Source organism: Populus nigra, chromosome 12 (genome assembly GCF_951802175.1).
Source record: "Populus nigra chromosome 12, ddPopNigr1.1, whole genome shotgun sequence".
In the NCBI taxonomy this organism is placed as follows: Eukaryota; Viridiplantae; Streptophyta; class Magnoliopsida; order Malpighiales; family Salicaceae; genus Populus; species Populus nigra.
Window position 1 is genome coordinate 3,572,840 of NC_084863.1, and position 21,517 is coordinate 3,594,356.

The following is a 21,517-nucleotide window of genomic DNA, read 5'->3' on the forward strand; positions in this document are numbered from 1 at the left end:
AGATAACTAAAAAATAGTAATAATTAAGTATAAAAATATAAGTTGTTAATATCATATCTAGAAGGAGAAGAAAAAAAAAACCTTTGAAGACTTATTGTCGCTCTGCTATGGATATCACTTCGTCATAAAAAAACTTACCAAGATTGTTTTAATAACACTATGAAAAGATTGCTACACAACATCAAAAGAGATTGCACATCCCATCAAAGTAACAACTTAGAAAGCAAACTAAATAAAATATCATAAAATGAATATTTCATGCTATATTTAATGAATTAATTTGATTTAATTAAAAAATAAAATTTCTTTAAAAAGCTAAATTTAACAAAGAAAAAAAAAGAAAAAAGATTTGAGATAACCCATAATACAAGTTTTTTTTAATAAAAAAATTAGGATAAAAAAATCCTGGACTAGTTAAATTTTAAAGATTGTATTAATCTCAATAGGAAGTTTAATTTTTTTAAAAAAGAAATCCATATTAAAGATTGTATTAATCTTAATAGAAAGTCTAATTTTTTTTAAAATGCAATCCATAATATAATAAGAGTATATTTGACAATGTGGTAGAGGTTGTTTTTCAAATAACTTTTCGTGCCGAAATGCATGTCAATGTTTTCTTTTTATTTTTTTAAAATTATTTTTGACATTAGCACATCAAAACGATCCAAAACATAAAAATTATATTAAATTTTAGTAAAAAAAATAATTTTTTAAAATATAATTTGTATGGTGTTTCCAAACGGTTTCTAAAACTGCCTCTATGATTCACCGATGCTTTTATTTTATTTTATTTTATTTTTTAATTGTATCCCATGACCAAAGAAAAGGTGGCAATAAAATAATTAGTCTTTTTTTTTCCTCTTTGTATATTTAAATCTATTATCATTGAAGGGAGTGACTCCCTCTTGAGTTCAGCACCACCCACCAATAATAATACGGGATGAATCCATAATTTTTTTTTTAAAAGAGAATCCTAACGGTCAAATTTTCAAGCCCCTGGAATCAGATTCCTCAAATTTCCCTCACCGTTTTCTTCTCCACCTCCTAACCTCCCTATACAAAACATCTCTCACTCTCATGAAGACTACCTTTCTCCTTTCTTTTGAAAAACAAAAGCAAGAAACTTTTACATATACAAGTCAGGTCAATAGTGCCTAATAATGGGGTGCTCCCTTTTCGCTTGTTTCACTGCTTGTAAGCATAGAAAATGTAGACATTTGGTGAATGTCACTCCATCTAAACCTCATGTGAGTCCATTTTCAAGCTTCATCCTTTATGTTTTCTTTTTTCTTTTTTTTTCAATTTTAGCATTTAGCAGTTAGTTTCTCGTTGACAACAGCTACTGATCCCTTGGTTTGTTGCAGGATGATGGAGCTACTGAACCTTCGAAAGTTCATGAACCCACAAAGCAAGAGGGAGTTCCTCAAGTGCCCATTGAGCCCATTTTGGAATCAAAGTAAGCTATTCATTGTTTTTGGCTTGAGATCTTGGGTAGTTTGATTTAGTTCATTGGATTTGTGGTTTTAGTTTTTTTTTTAATTTATGCATTAATTTGTTTTATTCGTTGATGCTGTTAGAGAGAATCTTGAGGAGCAAATGAGCTGCAATGAGAAAAAGAAATTGACTTTTAATTTGAATGTCGAAACCTACGAGGGTTTATCAACTGATGAAGAAGTTATCAACAACGTAGTAGAGTACAAAGAAGAAGAGAGAGAGTCTGAAAACAAAGAAGAAGAACCATCAAACGTGAACAAATCAGTTACTAACGTGGTTGCATCAAATGTCGGATGTTATCCTCCAAATAACAGATATCAAAATCGTGTTGACGAAGAAGATTATGAAGACTTGGACTTGGAAGCTAGTGATTTGAATGATGCTGTTCAAGTATTGATTCAAGAAGAGTCATCCGAGTCTTTGTTTTCATTATCAATTGATTCAAGAAAACAGGTGTATGGAGCTGAATTGGGTGAAAAGGAGGTTACTAGTCCCATGCCAAAAGGTGAATCACCACCTAAGGAGGAGCCTAAGCTAGTGGGGTCCAATCAAAATGCTCGAGTTAGGAGTCGGCTTGATGACAACGTTCTGAATCCAGTAGAAAATCTAACTCAATGGAAAGTAGCCAAAGCAAGAGCAACCTCACCATGGCAGCATGAAGACAAGGAAAATGTCAATGTAGAGCAAGATTTTGACAAGAACATTAGTCCGGAGACTATTTTCAAGTTGTACAGAAAAGATTCAAAAGAGAATCCCAAGCAGAAGAAGCTGGTGGATCAAGAAATTGCAGTGGATACTAGCCTATCAAGTTGGTTGGCCACACCGCCCATGTCCAAGGGTAGCCCTAGTTCTGTTGGGAACTCACCATCTGCAAGGAGTTGTTCGCCAAGAAGTCATGAAGATAGGCCCATTTTAGGAGCATTGACAGTTGAGGATCTTGAACAACATTCTGCTTCTAATACTCCAAGACGGTCGAGGAGTTTGACTCCTGTCGAAACACCTCTTACAGGGACTGTTGGAAGCTACTGGATTCATACTGGACGGGTTGTGGAATCAGATTCAGGCTCTTCCAGCAAAGGAATGCTTAGAACAAAAAAAGTAGAGGTAATATTGAATCGAGGTTCATGGCTTTGTATTCTTATAGTTTTCATGAAACAATAACGATTTCTTTCCGGTTTTTGCAGGATGAGAAGATGAAATGGAATTCTATTCCGTTCGAGGAAAGATTGGACAGAGCTTTGGAAGGAGCCATTGCTCAAGTGTAGGAGGAGGCGCCTAATGCAATTTTGCTTGTTGCTTTGATGTTCTGTACGTATGTATGCACATGTTCTGTTGTCTTTGCCCCCACTTTGGTATGCAGTACGCAATAATCTGAGATGGTCGTTAATAACACTAGTTTTGCTGAGGAAGAGGAATTATTCAAATACTTGTTACTTCGTTTCCCATTTGAGATATACTGAATTGACTTGGAATCCAATGTTTTTCTGGAGTTTTTTTTTAAAATTTATTTTTTATATTAATATATTAAAATAACATAAAAAATAATTTTTAAATAATTGTTTTTTTAAATTTTCGCAAGCTTCACTCCCAAACTGCTTGGGAATTCTCGAGAAAGTCTGACATTATGACAACTGATTGACAAAAGTACCATAGTTGGACAACGGAGACAGTCAAGCTATCGCATTGCAGCCCAGACCACTTAGAAATTTATTGTTTTTATATTTTAAATTTATTTTAATTTATTTTAAATTTTTTAAAATATAAAAACGTCAGGGCTGCAATGCAGTAGACTTCAAATTAATTTTATTTTAATATTTTTAAATTGTTTTAATATATTAATATTAAAAATAACTTTTAAAATAAAAAAAAATTATTTTCATATATTTCCAATCCTCACTTTTTAAAAAAAAAGAAAAACCAAGGCAGCTGAAAAGGTAGTCGTTGCAGTTTCTGGAGAAACAAAGCCGCTTTAGCTTCCGGAGGACAGTGGACATAATACAAATCCGTGTCAAGATTATATGGATGAAGCCCAACAACACGGTTGTACAATAATCAATAGATGCAGAATCAAACCTTGTTTAGCACGAGATTGTTGAGATACAAATCCGTGTCAAGATTATATGGATGAAGCCCAACAACACGGTTGTAAATTAATCAATAGATGCAGAATCAAACCTTGTTTAGCACGAGATTGTTGAGATACAAGTCCAGAGTAAAAAAGAAACAAAGAATGGGAAAAAAACTTGTTAGTGTACAAATTTAAATGGGTGACATCTATAAGATGGGTCGAGTGCCGTCCTGGTAGGACTAGGTCACACGGATTGCTGTCGAAATGAACGGGGTTCAAAGTTAGTGCAAATTGTACATTATTTTGCTGCTTGTAATGGCTGTAGATCTATGTCTTGTTCATTGATTCTTTCGTGAAAAATACATGGATTATCTCCTTTAGCATCTCTAGGTCTCTACATATCATGGAACAACCTCCTTATATGATCAACGTTTGCTGGCATCAATGTGACTGGGCAGCGGTTATACTGTGGCAACGCAACAAAATGGCATCTTGGGATTAAGAAATAGATTTTGGCCAAGTAGGGTAGGAGAATCGAGAAAAACCAAGCTTGGAGTGAATATTGATGGAGTGAAATTAGATGCCTTACCTGAGATACATATTTGAATATGCAAGCATAACAGAAAACAAATCCCGAGATCGTAACAACAGAAGGATTTGCACGCATCTGTGAGCACAATGGGCAGATTGTTCTATCAGGTGGCAGTGAAATCCCCTCTTTGGCAACCTGTTCAATTATCAAGAGAACATTATGTAGCTTTGAACCTTTTGGTTTTTGACATCTGACAGAATCTATTGCCAAGATCATGAAAAGCTGAAATTTATTTGACAATTTGTCCAAATTTAACATTGAAGACAGTTACATGAAAAGTAAAGATTAACTTCATCTCAGTAGCAAGACAACCATTTATTCTCTATCAGTAAAACATCATATCTCTAACATGAGTGTGTGCGTTTGTGTGTTGGCAAGAGAATAATTATGAAATCCAAGATTAAAAAGCTCTTCACCTTTGGGGGTGGAGGTGGTGGGGGTGGAGGGTACACTGTTGGAGCTGACATTCTCTCCTCAGCAGATTGGTACCACCACTCCATCATCTGTGTCATTCACATTCAAAAAATGTTAAAGCTAGTCTATACTTATCATGAAGAAAGAGGAAGGATGTAAACAGAAAAATGAAAATTAATGCATGACACAACATAAACAGGGTCAATAAATCAGTTCTATTGTATGAAGCCAACTATCTTGACATTAAAATGAACATGGTATAATACGATGTAAGCTTAGTTCTAAGAGCTTAGGATGCTGAAAACAAGAACAAAACTTGGAGACGAGTGCAATGGATCTTTAGGGAGTGTCAAATTTCATATTGTTCAGAAGAAATATGTTAAATAAGGCAGAACGCTGACGTCAAAAACATTTCAGCTTTGTTTTGTAAAAAGAATCCAGTTAAAATTTGGCTATAAAGGTAAAACTTTTTGAAACAGATAGCAGTGTTGAGCAAATGATCACAAAAATCTGCAACTGTAAAGGATCCTTGAAAGTGGTAAATGTTGATCAGGGAATGGAGGGGAGAGAATTGGGCATTGCTTGCAGTTAGCAACAACAACAAGAATAACATAGAATTAAACATCCACAGGCATTTATAGTTTTTGCAGACAATACTAATTGAGAGTGGACAACTCCTGAAGCAGGAAAACCACACTCACTTTAAAGATGAACACTGCTGCAATTAAGCCAGTTTGTGCATAGTCAAGCATTGTATATGCACAGCTCAGCAATGCACCTTGTAATGTCTGCACATTAACGGTGTTGAGTCAATATTCTACAATGGAATACCAGCTATACAACTGTGCTGTCAATTTCTGCAAACAAATACTGAATAGCAAAAAGTTCCACATCAAGTCCCCAAAGCAACTAAATAATTTAAATTATTATACCTTCAGCCATGGGGGGCCACGAAGTCTATCACGTTCATTGCTTCTTATCTTAGAAATTCTAGAAGAAGTGTCCATCTGCCTTGACATCAAAACAATTGAACAAAGCACTAGGATATGTATAATTTGTCAAGGTATTTATAGGACAATAAAATAGCAGCATGCACTATATTTGAATGGTTGAATTTGTGTCTAATGAAATACTTGTTAACAAAAATAAAATGCAAATTCTCTATTCTGGCCAAATCTAGTACCAGCTCTTGCCCAGTAGCTCGACAAACATGAATCCCAAGTGCATGTAGTCCAAACGAATAGAACCCAGTAGCATCCAGCAAATATAAGAGCTGATATGCAAATGACATTCCTGCATTGCAATGCTTTAGGTCAGATTGGACATCTTGACAAACATAAACCACTTCCAACCAAGCATAAAGACAGAAACCAGTTTGGCACATAGCAGCAGACTATAGAAATTTCAGAATTTAGATTAATGAACAGGATCCTGCACTGTCATACTATAGATTAGATTTGATAAGACTGCGTTGTTGGTCTAGAGCTTTACTAAGGGTCCAGTAAGTAGCTAAGGGAAAGAACCTTCCAATTGACCAGTAAAATAAAGAGTGACTTCAGTACCCAATACTGGAAACATGGCACAAATTTGTCAGAAGACACCGTAATTGGATTGCTTAACATCAGAATTTCCTCACAACATGAAAAGCTACAATGGCATTCATGCTTCTAAATTTATTTAGTATCAACACATAATGAAATTATGAAACATGAGGAAATAAGCTAATGTTAATGAAATAGGTGAAACTTGAATACAACAAATTCATGATTGATGCTTATGTTCCAAGAAGAATGAAACAGACATGTAACCTTTACATCATCATGTCGAATTAACTCATCCCCACTTTCCTAAATTGCATGCTCTAACATCTGACTTAAAAGACTAAATTAATCAGTGTTATCCAAATCAAGAAGGAACAAAAACATTACCTTCACTACTAGCATGCAGCCATGGGTAGCAACTAAATACAATTTTCTGAATTTTCTTTGTCAAACGTGCTCTAATAGTTGCTTCTGCATCCAATGTTTCTCCAAAAACAAGAGAAGCATCCCCTCCACTAAAATATTCAGCATCTTCAACTGCTTCATCGCCATTTCCCCACAAACTTGCTTGAAGCCTGGCTTCCCTTTCTTTGTTATATAATGAATGCAATTTTGACTTAAAATAAGGCAACACAACCTAATCAGACACATAAATTCACAAGTCATTAACCTTCATCACAATGGGTTGAAAGCATTGTAACTTAGTATGATGCCAAAAATAGAGTGAAACTAGGTAGCAGTTTGTGAACCATTGTTTATAAACTTGGTTTTCCCTACACTTTACAATCTAATTAGGAAAACTACTTCAGGGAAGAAAAATTTATCAACTAAAGGAAGCAGAGGATGGTACCAAAAATACAACTGAAAGAATTCTTTGGTGCTTTTCTAAACCAGAGTGCTGAATTCCATCCCCTGATTTTGGACGTGCATCTTCCTTCTTTACTCTTATCTTCACTGCCCTTCTTCGCAATCCATATAGAGATTCAGCAAAAGAAGCATCTGAAGAGGAATATAAAATACAAAAGAATGATCCTTATGCAACAAATATAACGGTAGTAGTCCAAATTAAAGAAACATTATACTCAGATTTAGAGATACAGCACAGCAATGAAAAAAACAAGATTAAATAAATCCATCACCACCATGCACCCAGCAAAGCCTTGTTAAAAGCTTCCACACACACACACACACACCATCCAATGTGAACTGGAAAACACCCCTGATCCCGTTTAACCAAATGGGGATCAGCCTCATCATCTATTCTTGAAAAAAATTGAGTTTCTCTAATCTTTACTTTCTATATCTCCAAGAGAGGTTATTAACTCCAACTAATCCAGGGAGGGACAGACAAAGGAATTAAGCACGATACCTGATATCATAGGGCACATAACATTTCAAAAAGAAAAGGAAATGGGTTTAGTTCTCGATACACGGGGACACGAAAGGCAAGTTATTTGTAACTCCAAATCATAATCCATGAGGTGCAGAGGTTCAACATTCAATGTATGACAAACAACTGAATAGAATAAAAAAGAAAATTTTGAAGTACACAAAACATGAGCATATAAACCAGAAGGCTAGAATTTCCAATCAAATAAGATATATGAGACTACATATTCGATCACTCCCTCACCCACTCGGTAACAATGGCAACAACATTAAGAAATAAAAAAGGCAAAGTTAAAGCTAGAATGCACTTGAGTTTTTTTTTTTTTTAATAAAAAAAGCAAATGGAATTATGAAAGAACAGTAAGGGCATAGGCAGAAGGAATTAAACCTATTCATAAAAAAAAGAATTAAACCTGTAGTACGCAAGCTATGAGTCTCAAGGACCAACATAAGCAACGAAAAGAATTCATCTTCACAGTCCAACACCTTATGCAGAAACGGTCTTCTTAATGCCATTACCTTCGAGACCACAATCCACAATATTAAATCACGCAGATATTCAAATTATATTATAAGCACAAGCCAATCTCTTCAATCAAAGAAAGTTAAAGTAATTACATCTTACAAAGCACAAAAAAAAAAGATAAAAAAAAACCCTATTAACACTTCAAAAAAGTAAAATCAGGCTTGATTCATTTGCCAAATTCGAGACCATTAAGAAAAACCCAAATAAAAAACTCACAAAAATACGAGTTTCCCATCCCTTAAAACCTTGGAAAATGAAGTGGGCAAACAATTATCATATAGAAAATGAGAGGTGTAAGTAGCTTACACCAATGGAGTAGGTAAGGGCAGCACGGAGACTGGCGGGGAGTTGTTGGGCAGCAGCCATCTCGAAGAAGGTGGGACGTGTCCCTTGTCCTCCTACTTGAAATAACATCTTCTTCTTCTTCCTCCTCCTCCTTTTCGATTTCTTTGATTTGGTTTCTGTTTCCGGTTTCTCAGTTTGGGTTTTTTGAGGTTTTATTTTATTACACCATGTCTTCCTTATCCTTCAGTTTATTAGCCTTTGCCCTTAATCATAAAATAAAAAATTAAATTAAATAAAGATATATTTCTTTTATCATTACTACTGTTTTTTTTTTTTTTTTTTGGGGGGGGGGGGAGTGGAATTACATGTAGTTTACTATAATGTTTTTGTTTGTGTCATATTTATAGAATACAAAAGTGTAATTTTTTTAAATATAAAAATAAAATGAAAAAAATCTCCATTTTTTTTTCTTATGAAGAAAAGTAAATCTTATAAGAAGTGAATTTTATGGTTTTTGTCATTAATAAAGCAATTTTATTCCCTAAAGCAAAAGAAATTTGTTATTGCAAGTCAAAAACAATGATGATCCAATGATCATTTGGATTCTGTTTGATTATTCTTTTTAAGATAGAAAAAATAAGTACATAATTCTTAAAAGTTAAAAATAATCTTTATCTCGATATAATTCTTGAAGAGCTTTATGTTTCTCTTGGACCTAAGCTGCAGACAAAAATATGGTTGTTGTATTCATAGTTTTTATATCCGATCTGGTAGCTGATCCGGTTCAAAACTCGGGTTCTGAGTTTTAACTGGGTCATCCCAGTCAATTGTTTTTTTTTAAATCAAAACGACGTCGTTTTTTATCGGGTCAACAGGGTCACCGGGTCACACAGGGTTTTTCTTTCCCCTATTTTTTTTCAACCAGGTCTGGTTCCAGCCCCGGATCGACCGGATCCCAGTTGACTCACCGTGCCGAGTTTTAAAACTATGATGGTATCCATGAACGGAGCCAGAAGGGGAAATTGCCTTTTTAAATTATTTTTTATATACATATTAAAATATTAATATAACAAACTATATCTTGTAATAAAATAGAAGTTGACATGAATAGATAAAAACCACAACTTGTGAGTTTATATCTTGTGGTTTTTATCTCAATGGTTTCTATCTTCTTGTTATATTTTTCTTGTAAATTTCTTTCAAGTAGGTTGGTTTCTTCTTCTTCTTTTTTCTTGATTTATTTGTATTAACTGAATATATGTCATATTTAATTTCTAGAATTTCAGAATTACTATGATTCTTGAATTTTTAGATTTTTAGTGTCAATTTCTTTTTCAATTCTTTAAATAACAAATTTAGTTGGGATTATTTCACCTTTTCTTCTTCTTTTTCAAGAAAGTTTAAGAATTTTGGATATGAGTTTTAATAGATAGCTAAAAAAAATTAAATTTTTAGGGCTTATGTTTTTTAGCTGGGAGACTAAGTAGTGTGCAAAATAAAAATTATATAGATGACTTATTATTTTTGAGATGTAGATATATTGTGTTTTAATATGTTCTATTAGCAATTCTAAGATTACTTAATCATTTGTTATTTTATTATTTATTAATTAGGAACTGAAAAAATAATTGTCAAGTTTATAATTATAAATAGAACTCAATAACTTGGATCTAAAAAAATTTAATTAATCTCTACTTTTTGTATATTATTGCCACCAATTATTTATAAAAGAAAGCTACTAATTTGAAAATATAATCTCAAAAACGTAATTAATGATCTAAAAAATATTAGTTACATGTTTTAATTTACACCACTACTAATTTTTTTTAAAATAATACTACTGAATAGGAAATCTGGTGTAAAAATATTAGAGTAAAATATTAATTATCATAATTTTTTTATATGAAAAAACCTTTCATACAATATATTTCATCACATTAGATGAAAACAACTTCATGCTTAGCATATGTTCGATATATAATTTTGATTTAAGATTTACCTTATTATCATTAAATAAAATAAATTGTACTTAGATAAATATACAAGGTTGATATAGTAATACACACACTGTTTGTTGTTTTAGAATTAAATATAATTGAGATTGTTTGATAGTCAAATCAAATTCATGTAATGTCTTAATGATTATTGTGTAATTCAACTAACTTTTGTTTAACAACATATTAATATTTATTGTGTTAATTTTAATAATATCATTGAAATGTAACTTAATGAGTTAGGATGATCGTTTTACCGAGATGAGTACAAAGTTACTTCTTTGTGTGTCATGTTTAAACACAGATGATCTTTTCTCTACTTTCAACAAATAAAAACTTATTTACCTTACTCATTTTTATCCCCATGAATTCTCTATAGTGGACCTTATGGTAATTGGTGACCAACTTGATTCATATATTTTTGATATATACAATGATGATGAGTTCTCTGGTATTAAAAATATTGCTAGTCTTGTAGAGAAAATGGTAAAAATTAATGATAGTTTAGAGAGAGTTTTTCAAATTAATACATATACTTATCAAATTGTCGTCGCTTCTATCAGCTGTAATTACTAAAATAAAGAGAGTTTTTTCCACTATACATATTATCAAGAATAAATTGTAGAATAGGATGAGAGATAAACGAATAGATGATACTTTGGTTGTATATGTTGAGAAAGATATTTTCGATACGATTGATAATAAAGTCATTATAAAGTGGTTTTAAAATATGAAAACTTGAAGAAAACAATTATAATGTAAATCTTTTTATTTTAAAAATATTTTTAAATTAATTTTGCTTTATATGAATTAGTACATATGTTTTAAATCAATTTCTCTATTTAACACATGTCTATATAATATCAAGCATTTATTAGTAATTTGTTTTTTATTTAAAAAATCTTGGCTTCAGCATTGGTTATATCTGGTTAACCATTGGTTATATCTGGTTAAGAGAAGCTGGAACTTAATTAATGAATCATCTTTCTAGTTAATGGATTAATCCATAGATCACATTAATTTATAATAAATATATTATTTATGTACTTGCATCATAAGATAGGACATTGCAAATTGTCACCTGTTTCATCTAATCGAGTTTAATTATTAAGAAGAAATCTAAAACATCTCTAATACTGTTAATCCCCTCGCGAATACTGCATATTAGTGTACTGACTTGTTTATTTTTTGTTCTTTTTTTTTCGATTTAGTTTCTTTTTATTGCGGTTATTAGAGACTGGGCTTTGTTATTTATTTTAATTTGTTTTCTGTATATTAGTATATTACTTGACATATTCTATAAAGATGTTTATTTATCGGGGAGATGCTTCACTAGAGGTACTTCAATCGGAAAACTAATGAATTGGGATCAGCCATTGGAGAGATATCTGGCAAGGTAGATTTTGAGATGCCTTTTGTAAGTGATTCTGATCCAGAAAGAGATAAGGAAGCCATGAAAAGAAGTGGTATAATGCAGAACCTGTATTTTCTGAACTGGCAGAAGTAGATGATCTTCAGTGGAAAGTCAAAAGAACAAGGAAACCAAAAAACTAGCCTTGAGATAAAATATTGAAGGCAGGTGAGATTTCAGCTAGTGCATCTGTAATCATTTTTAATTATGCTAGAATGTTTATTGGGATCATCATCATTACTGGGATAAAAGACTAGCATTTTTCGTCGATGTTAAGCCAAAAAATCAGAATGAACGCAGTCTAGCACTTGGGGCGGAACTCTTCCTGTGAATATCTACGAACATTTCTTGGTCTTTCACTGCTTGGCCATATGCATTATTACAAGTACTGCTTGGATGCTACAATGGATAATAACTACTCTGGTGAGGAGTTGAGATAGGTGCTGGTTCGATGCCTGTCGCTTTTCTAATTGTTTTTTGCTGGGATTGATCTGGGTGGAGTTGGTGCAAATGGATTCAAAAGTATCAATGTAACAATGGTATTTGAGTTTCTGCAGGTGAGATGTTTGGTCTGCAGAACGAGATTTTTTGGCCAAATGACATATTTCTTGCGCCGCCTTCCCATAACTAAGGTAAGTCTCTCTGGATCTCGCTCAACAGTATGCATGGTTATTGCTTTGTAATCTGTTCTTATGCAGGTCATTTGTTTTAAACATGTAGTAATATTCTTGTCTAATTATTTCAATGCCAAGAACAGTTTGCATTGCTGTTTGTTCGAAGCAAGCTAACTAAGCATGATTCAAAGTTTCTCCTCCTAGTTATTAGCCAGGACGAAAAATGTCCTTAATCGTGTTTTATAGTCATATATAATTAAAGAATTAGATTACATGGCATTGCTGTCATTGAACTAATACAAGTGTGATAATTCTGTCTCAAGAGACCGAACTTCTTCAGCAGTGTTGATCTTTAATGGCTGAAGCCCTACTCTTTTTCCTTAAAATTCAATTCTGTATTTCCATTATCACACAAACCATTCTCTATTCCTTGCTCTTTTGCATTTTCTTCAGGTGACGAGCCCTTTTCTCTTGCTTCTTCTTCAGCTTTCAATCTGGCGTCCTCTTTTGCCTTCTCAAGCCCTGCTATTAGTCCCTCCAAGCAAACCTTGCTGTCTCCAGGAAGAGTCTTTGGCATTAAATGCTCCGCCACTTCAGCGGGAGTCATTTTGGTTTCTCCCAGCAACTCTTGGATTTTGGAATACAAGTGGTGTGTTTCAAGCCGAAGGTAATTCTTAGCCAAAACCTTGAATGCTTCAAAGCTACAATAGGACAATTCTATGTGCTTGTCCATCCTTCCTTTCCTGATGAGAGCTGGATCGAGTTTCTCAAAGAAATTAGTTGTGAAAACAACCAATCTTTCTCCTTTACAAGCTGACCAAAGTCCATCAATAAAATTCAGAAGCCCAGAGAGAGTGACCTGACTCTGTTTGCCACCTGTTTCTTCCTTTGGCAGTTTCAGCTTTGGATCCTTCTCATCTCCCCTTCCCTGTTCTTCCTTTTTCTTCTTCCTTTGACCAGTTAGATCAAGAGAACAGTCAATATCCTCGATCACAATAATGGATCTGCTCGATGTCTCGATCAGTAGTTTTCTCAGCTCAGTGTTATCTTTCACGGAAGTCAATTCGAGATCATAGATATCGTAGTTCAAAAGATTAGCCATGGCTGCGATCATAGTGGATTTACCAGTCCCTGGGGGGCCATAAAGAAGATAACCCCGCTTCCAAGCCCTTCCAATTCTTGCATAGAACTCTTCTGCCTGGCTGAATGTGATGAGATCATCCATGATTTCCTTCTTCTTATCAGCCTCCATTGCAATCGTCTCAAAACTAGCCGGATGCTCAAACACTACATGCCTCCAGCATGATCCACTGTTAGTGTAAAGCTTCCTTTGCCGGTTTTTCACCTTGATTGCATCACCCTCTTTCAAGACATGACTCAAGTAAGTCCCGAGTATGAGATTCCGGTGTCTTTTATGGAAAGTGAGCGTGTAGTACATTCTCTCATCCGTTACTGGATAGAAAGAAAATGGTTGTGTCTTGGAAATATGTTTCCCAGAAGCCCACCGTAGTTTGACTCCTTGGAACTCGTCAGTAACCTCTTCAAAGTCATCCATGCTAAGAACAAGGGACTGGGTGCTGTTCTTGACGACATCAGCCTTGAGCCGCTTAGCCTGCATAGATGAACTAGAACCAAGGTAGTTCTCGATAGCAGAGTAAGCTTCACTGCGCATGAAACGATCTCCAGTGAATTCATTGAACGTAATTTGAATGAAAGGGTAAACAAAAGTGAAGACGCTTTTGGAGTGTTTCTCGAAATAGTTTTGCAACTGATATGGACAATATTGCTTGAACATAGCCCAAAAAAACATGACACTCGCAATTACAGATCCTAACTGAGTAAACATATCTACTGTCTTCATTCTTTCTTTCCTTTTTTTTTTTTTTTTATCTGTTCCCCTCCTTCCCTTATCTTGAATGAATGTTTTGCCGCAACAATTTTATAGCCCAGGGAGCAAGGACAGAGATGATCTTTATTTTTATATTAAAATATTAATATAATAGTCTATGTCTTGCAAAAAAAACAAAAAATGGCGTGGCCAGATAAATACCATAACTTGCTCAACATTTCTATTTTCTTGATATTTTTTTGTCAATTGTTTTGTGTTTTTTGTTCAGGTAGGTTGGTCCCTTTTTTTTTTTTCTTGATTTATTTATGTCGACAGGATATATGTCACATCTACTTTTGAAATTATAGAATTACTATAGTTCTTGAATTTTCAGTGCAAGTATTTTTTTTCTTTAATTTTCTAAATAACAAATCTAATTGAATTTATTTTACTTTTTTCTTCTTCTTCTATCTAAATTTTAATAGATAGCTAATAAAAATCAAATTTGTAGGGCTTACGTTTTTTAGCTAAGAGATTAAGTAATCTACTAAACAAAAGCTATATGAATAACTTGTTTTATAAAAAAAATTTACATATCAAAATTTTAAAAAATCTAATAAATATATCTCACCACATGAAAATAACTTTTTGCTTGGCACATGTTTGATATATAATTTTGATATATAATTTACTATATATATATATATATATATGAGTGTTTGTTACTTAATTAAATATAATTGGGATTGTTTGATACTCAAATCAAATTCATGTAACTCAATTGATTTTTTGTTTAATAGTAAATTATTTTTTAGTTGTATTAATTGTTTAATAATATCATTGACATACAATTTAATGAGTTAAGATCATAATTTTAAAACTTGACCCGGCCCGACGGGTCGACCCAAGACTCGGTTGACCCGGGACTGGAAGCAGGCTGGGTTGATAAAAAACCGGTCAGGGAATTGGCTTAGCAAAACCCAATCGACCTGGCGGGTCAACCCCAGACCCGGTCGACCTGGGTAACCCAGCTGAGACCCGGCTGATTTTTTTTTATATATATATATATATATATATATATATATATATATATATATATATATAATGTTACCGTTTTAGTTTTTTACTATCAAATATCAACCTATTTGTAATATAAAGATAGAATCACAAAAAACCTAATCACTTCTCTCATCTTTCTGTTCTTTCTTTCGTTCGAGTTGCTAAAGGGGGTTGTTTGTTCCACTATCCTTATTGGTCTGAGATCTACCAGGAAAAGAAAATCTTTTTCTTTTCTTATTTAGATTCTTAGTCTTTCTTAGATGAGAGAAAGAGTAGAAACAAAGGGTAAGCTCTCTAGAAAATGGGGGCTGCTAAATTAGAAAGAAGGTATAGATGGGAATGATATTGGTCAAACAAAATGGATGTGTTATGTTAGATTCTGTCAGTGGATGTTTCCAAGTTTTCCTTCCCTTGACACTTGGTTTTTGAGGGGAGATTTCCAGTCTCAAGAGGGATAAGAGAATAGAGAATAAATCAGGATCTCGATCGATGAAATAGGAAACGAGTTGATTTAGCTTTGAGAGCGAGGAAAAAAAGAGATTTCAGATCTGTTGTTTGAAAAATTTATCCATCAATTGTGAATGTTTGAATCAAAGTTTAATTGTGTTTTTGGGTTAATCTTGAGTTTATGGAGACTAAGGTTGCTGCTTTGAGAGAAAATAATAGTTGTGTTTGAATTTTTTTTTTTGTTGACCTAGATCAACTCATCTAACTTGTGACCCGATCATTAGACCGGGTCGACTACCGAGTCGGGTTTAAAAACTATGATTATGATAATCATTTCACTGAGATGAGTATGAAGTTATTTATGTTTAAACCCAAGTAACTCTTTCTCTACTTTCAACAAAGATAAATTTATTCACCTTGCTCATTTTTATCCCGATGAATTCTCTATAATGAACCTTATGGTACTCGGTTACCAATTTGATATGTATATTATTGATTTATACAATGATGATGATTTCTTTGGTATTAAATGTATTGCTAGTCTTGCTGAAAAAATAATAAAGATAAAGAATGACAGTTTAGAGAGATTTTTTCAAATTAGTATATATGCTTGGCATATATACTTTTCAAATTACCATTATTTCTATTAGTTGCAACTACTAAAATGAAAAGAGTTTTTTTTTTATATGCGTATTATTAAGAGTAAATTGCAGAATAAGATGAGAAATAAACGGATAGATGATAGTTTGATTGTATATGCTGAGAAAAATATCTTTGATGTGATTAATAATGAAGTCATTATAAAAAGATTTTAAAATATAAAAACTTGAAGAGAACAATTATAATGTAAGTTTTTTATTTTAAAAATATTTTTAAATTAATTTAGCTTGATATAAGTTAATACATGTATTTCAAATCAATTTCTCATGTAAGACATGTCTATATAATATCAAATATTTATTATTAATTTATCCTCTCATTTGAAAAACTAAATCAGCCACTAGTTATTTCTGATTAAAAAGCTGGAGTTATAAAGTTAATGAATCAACTTTCTAGTTAATGGATTAATCCATAGATCACATTAATTTATCATAAATATATTATCTATGTACTTGCATCATAAGATAGGACATTGCAAATTGTCACCTGTTTCATCTAATCGAGTTTAATTATTAAGAAGAAATCTAAAACATCTCTAAGACTGTTAATCCCCTCATAAATACTGCAAATTACATGGCATTGCTGTCATTGAACTAATACAAGTGTGATAATTCTGTCTCAAGAGACCAAACTTCTTCAATCTGAAATGCTGCAGTGTTGATCTTTAGTGGCTGAAGCCCTACTCTTTTTCCTTACAATTCGTTTCTGTATTTCCATTATCACAGAAACCATTCTCTTTTCCTCGCTCTTTTGCATTTTCTTCAGGTGATGAGCCCTTTTCTTTTGCTTTTTCTTCAGGTGATGAATCCTTTTCTGTTGCTTCTTCTTCAGCTTTCAATCTGGCGTCCTCTTTTGCCTTCTCAAGCCCTGCTATTAGTCCCTCCAAGCAAACCTTGTTGTCTCCAGGAAGAGTCTTTGGCATTAAATGCTCCGCCACTTCAGCGGGAGTCATTTTGGTCTCTCCCAGCAACTCTTGGATCTTGGAATACAAGTGGTGTGTCTCAAGCCGAAGGTAATTCTTAGCCAAAACCTTGAATGCTTCAAAGCTACAATAGGACAATTCTATGTGCTTGTCCATCCTTCCTTTCCTGATGAGAGCTGGATCGAGTTTCTCCAAGAAATTAGTTGTGAAAACAACCAGTCTTTCTCCTTTACAAGCTGACCAGAGTCCATCAATAAAATTCAAAAGCCCAGAAAGAGTGACCTGACTCTGTTTGCTGTCTGTTTCTTCCTTTGGCAGCTTCAGCTTTGGATCCTTCTCGTCTCCCCTTCCCTGTTCTTCCTTTTTCTTCTTCCTTTGACCGGTTAGATCAAGAGAACAGTCAATATCCTCGATCACAATAATGGATTTGCTCGATGTCTCGATCAGTAGCTTTCTCAGCTCCGTGTTATCTTTCACAGAAGTCAATTCGAGATCATAGATATCGTAGTTCAAAAGATTAGCCATGGCTGCGATCATAGTGGATTTACCAGTCCCTGGGGGGCCATAAAGAAGATAACCCCGCTTCCAAGCCCTTCCAATTCTTGCATAGAACTCTTCTGCCTGGCTAAATGTGATGAGATCATCCATGATTTCCTTCTTCTTATCAGCCTCCATTGCAATCGACTCAAAACTAGCCGGATGCTCAAACACTACATGCCTCCAGTATGATCCACTGTTGGTGTAAAGCTTCCTTTGCCGGTTTTTCACCTTGATTGCATCACCCTCTTTCAAGACATGACTCAAGTAAGTCCCGAGTATGAGATTCCGGTGTCTTTTATGGAAAGTGAGCGTGTAGTACATTCTCTCATCCGTTGCTGGATAGAAAGAAAATGATGGTGTCTTGGCAATATGTTTCCCGGAAGCCCACCGCAGTTTGACTCCTTGGAACTCATCAGTAACCTCTTCAAAATCATCCATGCTAAGAACAAGGGACTGGGTGCTGTTCTTGACGACATCAGCCTTGAGCCGCTTAGCCTGCATGGATGAACTAGAACCAAGGTAGTTCTCGATAGCAGAGTAAGCTTCACTACGCATGAAACGATCTCCAGTGAATTCATTGAACGTAATTTGAATGAAAGGGTAAACAAAAGTGAAGACTCTTTTGGAGTGTTTCTCGAAATAGTTTTGCAACTGATATGGACAATATTGCTTGAACATAGCCCAAATAAACATAACAGTCGCAATTACAGATCCTGACTGAGTAAACATATCTACTGTCTTCATTCTTTCTTTCTTTCTTTTTGATCTGTTCCCCTCCTTCCCCTTTCTTGAATGAATGTTTTGTGCAACAATTTTATAGCCCAGGAAGCAAGGACAGAGATGATCTCATTGGCCAAGTAAGTTAGTAGTGTGATGGAAACTCAAGGAACAAGAGAGAGAATTTCAGAAAAGTTTGCGTTTGATATTTTATTTCTTTTTTTTTTGTTTAATGAACACTCAATATTCCTTGGATATGTGTAACGTCACAATCTAATTCAATATATAATTTAAGATGAATAATCCTAATAAGAATTTAGAATTTCTTTCATAACTAATTTCATATTGAGTTCTGCCACATGATAGAGAATCTTTTATTTATTTATTAATTTGAATGTATGAGACAGTTCTATGACTAATTTCATGAATTTTTAAGTTAACGACCATCTAAGCTTCTAATGACCTTGAGGTTTGTGAGAGTCAAACTGATAATTTTTAAAAAGCAAACTTAGAACCTAATCAATTAAACTATACCCTTCAGATTTACATGAGAGGCAATCTTGATTTCTCACATGGTATCATCAGATGCGATGTATATATGTCTTCTTATAATATTGTTTTGTCTATGAAGTCTTGGTCGTCTTTATAAAAATTAAGAAATTAAAAGGTGTCAATTATTTGTTGTGACATGAGAGAGTTTTCATTATGGATTTGTAGAATGAGAAAAAGATTTTGTTCCTGAGTTTTTTTTTTTTCATTTTAGTTACTTAATTTTTTTTATTTAATCTTTTAACATTACATTGATATGAGGTTAGTCTTTATGATTTATTTTTATTTTATTATATCAGGACCTCGTGGTGTCTAGGGAATGTTACTTTGCTCGGTTTGACAAATCAAATCAAATCAAATTTCATTAATTTAAAAGAATTAGAGATTCAAGGACCAAAATTGAAGATTTTAAAAATATTTAATTCCTTATGTTTGCTAACGTTATGGATTGATTTACATCGTTCAGTCAGGATTTTTTTTTTCCAGTAACTCAATTTTTTTCTTTTATTTTGGTTTTTTTACATTGATTTTATTTTAGATTTGACTTGATAGTTTGATTTGGTTGTTTGGAGATGGGGTCCTCACAATGTTGAGGAAACAATTTAACCCTCGGTTGATGTTCGGTTTGGAAATAAATTAAATTTATATTCAAATAAGATAATTAAGTAGTCAAGGATCAAAATTGAATGTAAAACAAATATAGTGGGTTAAGTAAACATGCAATGCAAAGTGGCCAGCGTATGTGTTGCAGGGGCTAACGTGTGGAGACTAGCGCTGTTATTGTTGATGGTGCAACGCATGTTATTGTTGGTGGCGCGTGACGACTCATTTTTCTTTTTTTTTCTTCTCCTCTCTCTTTTCTCTCTCCTCTCATTAGGACTCGCGCTGCTTTGCCATAAAAAAGTTATCTTGTTATTTTATTTTTGTTCAAATTTGGTTCTCATTCTTTTGATTTATATTCATTTTCTTTTAGGTCCTTTAGAATTAAATTTTTAGTTCAATTTCATCCTTTAACATTGAATTGATTAAGAATTGAGTTTCATGATTTTTTTTGATGGAATGATCCCGGTCTCATGACCTTAGTCACGAGTTTAAAATGTTAACTTGGATTGACATTGGTTTTTTTTAGAAGTTTTTATACTAATTTTTTTTAATTTTATCTTTCAACATTAGATTCGTCGAAAATTAAGTTTCGTAATTTTTTTTATCTTCGAAAGAGTTATTCCTGAGTTGACATCATGAAAGCTTTCTATTTTTTAATTCGGTCCATTGTTTTTTTTTAAAATTATTATTATTATCATATTCCGGCCATTATATCTTACCTAAGTTACAAAATGTTTTTTATACTTTATATTTTTTGAAAAAATCAGCCTACCATGCGACATAGCACAGCGTCACGCCTCCAGTGTATTTCCTCGCCGGTTGCTGCCATGGAAAAAGGCAGGGGCTGTCTCTGGGACCATCCATGATTCTTGTCTGAAATACTTTTATATGTATATTTTTTTCTTGGAGTTGTTGGAATAGGAAGAGCACCGAGACGTGCTCTATTTCTTTTATATATATTAATTTTAAAGAGGCAGCCAGCTGTCTGCGCACATGCATGTATGGTGTCCTCTTCGTCTTCCATTTTCATCATTTAGCGACTTCAAACAATTATTAAGTATAAATCCAACAGGTGTTTGGTTTTCACTGTGTAAAGCTCTGTCATTGCTTATCTAAACACACGTCGACATGGATGAGCTGTCCAGAAAATTTTCGTCAAAAATACATTTTGATCTTCAAATTTTAAAAATAAAAAAAAATCATTCCTGTAATGAAAAGAAAATCAAATATTAATGACGTGCCATAAGTTTTATGAAAAATACGTTTTGATCCTTTAACTTTAAAAATCACGGAACTTGTATAATTTCAGTACTTTAATATTTTCAGTTTAATTTTGATACACAAATTTATTTTTGTTATGTTTTAGTTCCTAATTAAGAGAGGAGAGAGAGAAAAATTGCTCGATTTCTGTAATAAAGAAAGAAAAGTATCGTTGACACTGATTTAGACTACCAAAATGAACAATGATTGAGCCAAATGACTTCATTTAATAAGATGAGTTCATATTAGGTGTTTTTTTTTTTTACATTTAAAGTTCGTGAAAAAATAAATCTGAGCTATGTATAATAGAAAAGCCATCTAAAAACATACAGACTCAAATATTATCACTAAATAATTTTTATACTAGTTTTATCTTTAAATTCTTATTAAATCTTAATTAAAAACTTTCATCAATTCTCAAGGTTTTTTGTCCATATTTTTATTCCAATTATACCTTAAAAAAAGTCATTTTATAGATAAATTAACATTGTTCTCTTAAGTATTCTAACAAAGAGAAATCAAAATAAATTAGTTGTAAAATTGATATAAAAATTATTGCGGGTGTAAAATTAATAATACTAAAAATATTTAATGATATATTTTA

At 33.1% G+C, this 21,517-nt stretch overlaps 4 protein-coding genes across 5 annotated transcripts; 1 reads left to right on the forward strand and 3 right to left on the reverse strand.

Moving 5' to 3' along the window:
* Positions 1-956: 956 nt before the first annotated feature.
* On the forward strand, positions 957-2,918 carry LOC133670105 (uncharacterized). Its single transcript, XM_062090565.1, has 4 exons — positions 957-1,247; positions 1,365-1,456; positions 1,578-2,598; positions 2,679-2,918. The coding sequence occupies exons 1-4, from the start codon at positions 1,161-1,163 to the stop codon at positions 2,757-2,759; spliced, it is 1,281 nt and encodes a 426-aa protein (XP_061946549.1). The 5' UTR covers positions 957-1,160; the 3' UTR covers positions 2,760-2,918.
* Positions 2,919-3,619: 701 nt separating this feature from the next.
* Positions 3,620-8,550, reverse strand: LOC133670106 (peroxisome biogenesis protein 12-like). 2 transcript variants are annotated; one of them, XM_062090566.1, is made up of 10 exons: positions 8,331-8,550; positions 7,912-8,017; positions 6,960-7,108; positions 6,497-6,746; positions 5,752-5,861; positions 5,501-5,575; positions 5,270-5,356; positions 4,571-4,657; positions 4,152-4,289; positions 3,620-4,028 (listed from the first exon to the last, which is right to left on the reverse strand). In XM_062090566.1, the coding sequence occupies exons 1-10, from the start codon at positions 8,436-8,438 to the stop codon at positions 3,957-3,959; spliced, it is 1,182 nt and encodes a 393-aa protein (XP_061946550.1). In that variant the 5' UTR covers positions 8,439-8,550; the 3' UTR covers positions 3,620-3,956. The 2 variants fall into 2 exon arrangements, with proteins under 2 accessions (XP_061946550.1, XP_061946551.1); XM_062090567.1 differs by lacking the exon at positions 7,912-8,017 and having other exon boundaries at positions 8,331-8,497.
* A 4,002-nt stretch (positions 8,551-12,552) lies between these two features.
* LOC133668944 (AAA-ATPase ASD, mitochondrial-like) lies at positions 12,553-14,262 on the reverse strand. The gene has a single exon (XM_062088955.1). It carries the CDS (start codon positions 14,187-14,189, stop codon positions 12,696-12,698), a length of 1,494 nt encoding a protein of 497 aa, XP_061944939.1. The 5' UTR covers positions 14,190-14,262; the 3' UTR covers positions 12,553-12,695.
* Positions 14,263-16,811: 2,549 nt separating this feature from the next.
* Positions 16,812-18,734, reverse strand: LOC133669146 (AAA-ATPase At3g28580-like). The gene has a single exon (XM_062089183.1). The coding sequence runs from the start codon at positions 18,526-18,528 to the stop codon at positions 17,002-17,004; it is 1,527 nt and encodes a 508-aa protein (XP_061945167.1). The 5' UTR covers positions 18,529-18,734; the 3' UTR covers positions 16,812-17,001.
* Between the last annotated feature and the right edge of the window lie 2,783 nt (positions 18,735-21,517).